Raw genomic sequence first — 2,500 nt, 5'->3', positions numbered from 1 at the left:
ACCGAGATCGAAGCTCATTTGGTTCCTCCCCAGCCGTCCCTGATACCTGAGGAACAGCCAGTGTTATATAAGTAGGTCATTCATTTTGTGCTTGTATTTGCTGTATATACTACTGCTACTGTTGCGAGAAGAAGAGGACGAAGAAGAAGAAAAAGAAGAAGAAGAAGAAGAAGAGCAACAGTAGTAGCAGCAGCAGCAGCAGCAGCAGCAGCAGCAACAACAACAACAACAATAACAACAACAACAACAACAACAACAACAACAACAACAATAACATCATCAACAATAACAACAAAAGAAACCAGAACAACATCAATAACAACAAAAGGAACCAGAACAACAACTGGCCATTTATCGTTGAGAGAGAGAGAGAGAGAGAGAGAGAGAGAGAGAGCATAATATCACCTGGTGTTAGCGTTCTTGAGCCACATTTTCACTCCATCATGGGCGCCCAGCTTCCAGACGAGGTGATCGAAGGTGGCGCCGAAGAACTTGTGTAGATGATAGTAGTGGAACATGGACTCAAAGACAGCTGAGGGCTCGCGGAGCACCGTCACCCACACTGAGTCGTTATATGTGACCTGATATTGATAATAATACATATTACCTAGACATGTTGTGGTTTTATTTCTTATGGTTGCCATGCTCCAGTGGATTTCATTATAATTTCCAAGAACATTTTCATGTTTTAATGATGGCTTAAAAAGCATTTCGCATCATTATCAGGAAAAAAGCAAAACAAAATATCGTATTCATATCTCTTGCATTTTAACATATTCTGTAATAAAGACATATTTTATAAGTATGATTTCATGATTCTAGTGATTGAATAGTCATGTTTTTTTTCTTTTTCAAGCAGCTTTCACGCGCCTACAGCTCACCTGCTTAAAGCTTACCAAAAGAAAAATATGATAATAGAAAAAGAAGAAAGCATAAGAAGACACAGAAAAGATGAAAGAGTGAAATAAGATTATCATACTGCATGCACATTTGATAAAACATAATATATATATATATATATATATATATATATATATATATATATATATATATATATATATATATATATATATATATATATATATATATATATATATATATATATATATATATATATATATATATATATATATATATATATATATATATATATATATATATATATATATATATATATATATATATATATATATATATATATATATATATATATATATATATATATATATATATATATATATATATATATATATATATATATATATATATATATATATATATATATATATATATATATATATATATATATATATATATATATATATATATATATATATATATATATATATATATATATATATATATATATATATATATATATATATATATATATATATATATATATATATATATATATATATATATATATATATATATATATATATATATATATATATATATATATATATATATATATATATATATATATATATATATATATATATATATATATATATATATATATATATATATATATATATATATATATATATATATATATATATATATATATATATATATATATATATATATATATATATATATATATATATATATATATATATATATATATATATATATATATATATATATATATATATATATATATATATATATATATATATATATATATATATATATATATATATATATATATATATATATATATATATATATATATATATATATATATATATAATACATATAATAGCATGCATGAAGCAAACACTGAACGACTAAAAGCTGCACAAAGTGGGAGGAAACACGCATGCAAATACAGTGGTTATTTCTGACACGCGATGGACGCACCTGCTGCATGGCACGCACATTGAGCCTCGTGTGGTGTACTAGCAGGTGGTACTTTCCCGAAGGTGGAGCGAAGGGAGATTCTTTTAGCTCCTTCACCCTAAAGGACTGGCCACTGCCGGCAGCATCCAAGTACACTCCGGAGTAAGGAAGCGCCACCGACAGATTATTGGCAGCAGCATAGCGCAGGAACACACTTTGCAAGGTAGACGAGCCACACTTGTGCGTCTTGAGGAACACCAGGTGGCGGCGGGGGCGGCAGGTCGGGCCCGCCGGTTGTGCTGCCCACGCCCTAGGTTCCTCCCTGTGTGAGATACGAACACTAACTCAGTACTTTATCTAAGTGTAACACCTTTATCCATAAGTTATCATTCATGCTTTTAATAATTAGCACAGGTGTAATGTCTTCACTGGCTGTCATGACATTTGGCACGTCTAGGTATATACGTAATCATAATGGTACAATCAGCTTCCTACCTGATGAAGCAGTTTTCCTACCTGTAATCCTAACAAAAGTGACATCTGTCATCTTTTATTTTATGGTAGCTGTCATTGGCTAAACTAAGTTGCCTCTAATGTGTATCATAGGCCTACCTTCTTCCTCTTCTCTTCCATAAACCCCTCCCTGTCTCTG

General features: G+C 29.5%; 1 protein-coding gene across 6 annotated transcripts in view; it reads right to left on the bottom strand.

Annotated features, from left to right (window-relative positions):
* Nucleotides 1-2,500, bottom strand: part of LOC123498083 (galactose-3-O-sulfotransferase 4-like) — a 36,339-nt gene that overhangs the window by 13,444 nt on the left and 20,395 nt on the right. For all 6 annotated transcript variants that reach the window (XM_045245187.1, XM_045245188.1, XM_045245192.1 and 3 more), the window contains 3 exons: nucleotides 1,870-2,170; nucleotides 406-581; nucleotides 1-46 (listed from right to left, as the gene is read on the bottom strand). The exon at nucleotides 1-46 is cut by the window's left edge and continues 81 nt beyond it. In XM_045245187.1, the coding sequence (XP_045101122.1) occupies nucleotides 1-46; nucleotides 406-581; nucleotides 1,870-2,170 (523 nt within the window). The remainder of the gene's footprint in view (nucleotides 47-405; nucleotides 582-1,869; nucleotides 2,171-2,500) is intronic.

This window comes from Portunus trituberculatus, chromosome 47 (genome assembly GCF_017591435.1).
Source record: "Portunus trituberculatus isolate SZX2019 chromosome 47, ASM1759143v1, whole genome shotgun sequence".
Lineage (NCBI taxonomy): Eukaryota > Metazoa > Arthropoda > Malacostraca > Decapoda > Portunidae > Portunus > Portunus trituberculatus.
The sequence above is the reverse complement of the archived record's forward strand: the minus strand, read 5'-3'. Positions and strand labels throughout refer to the sequence as shown.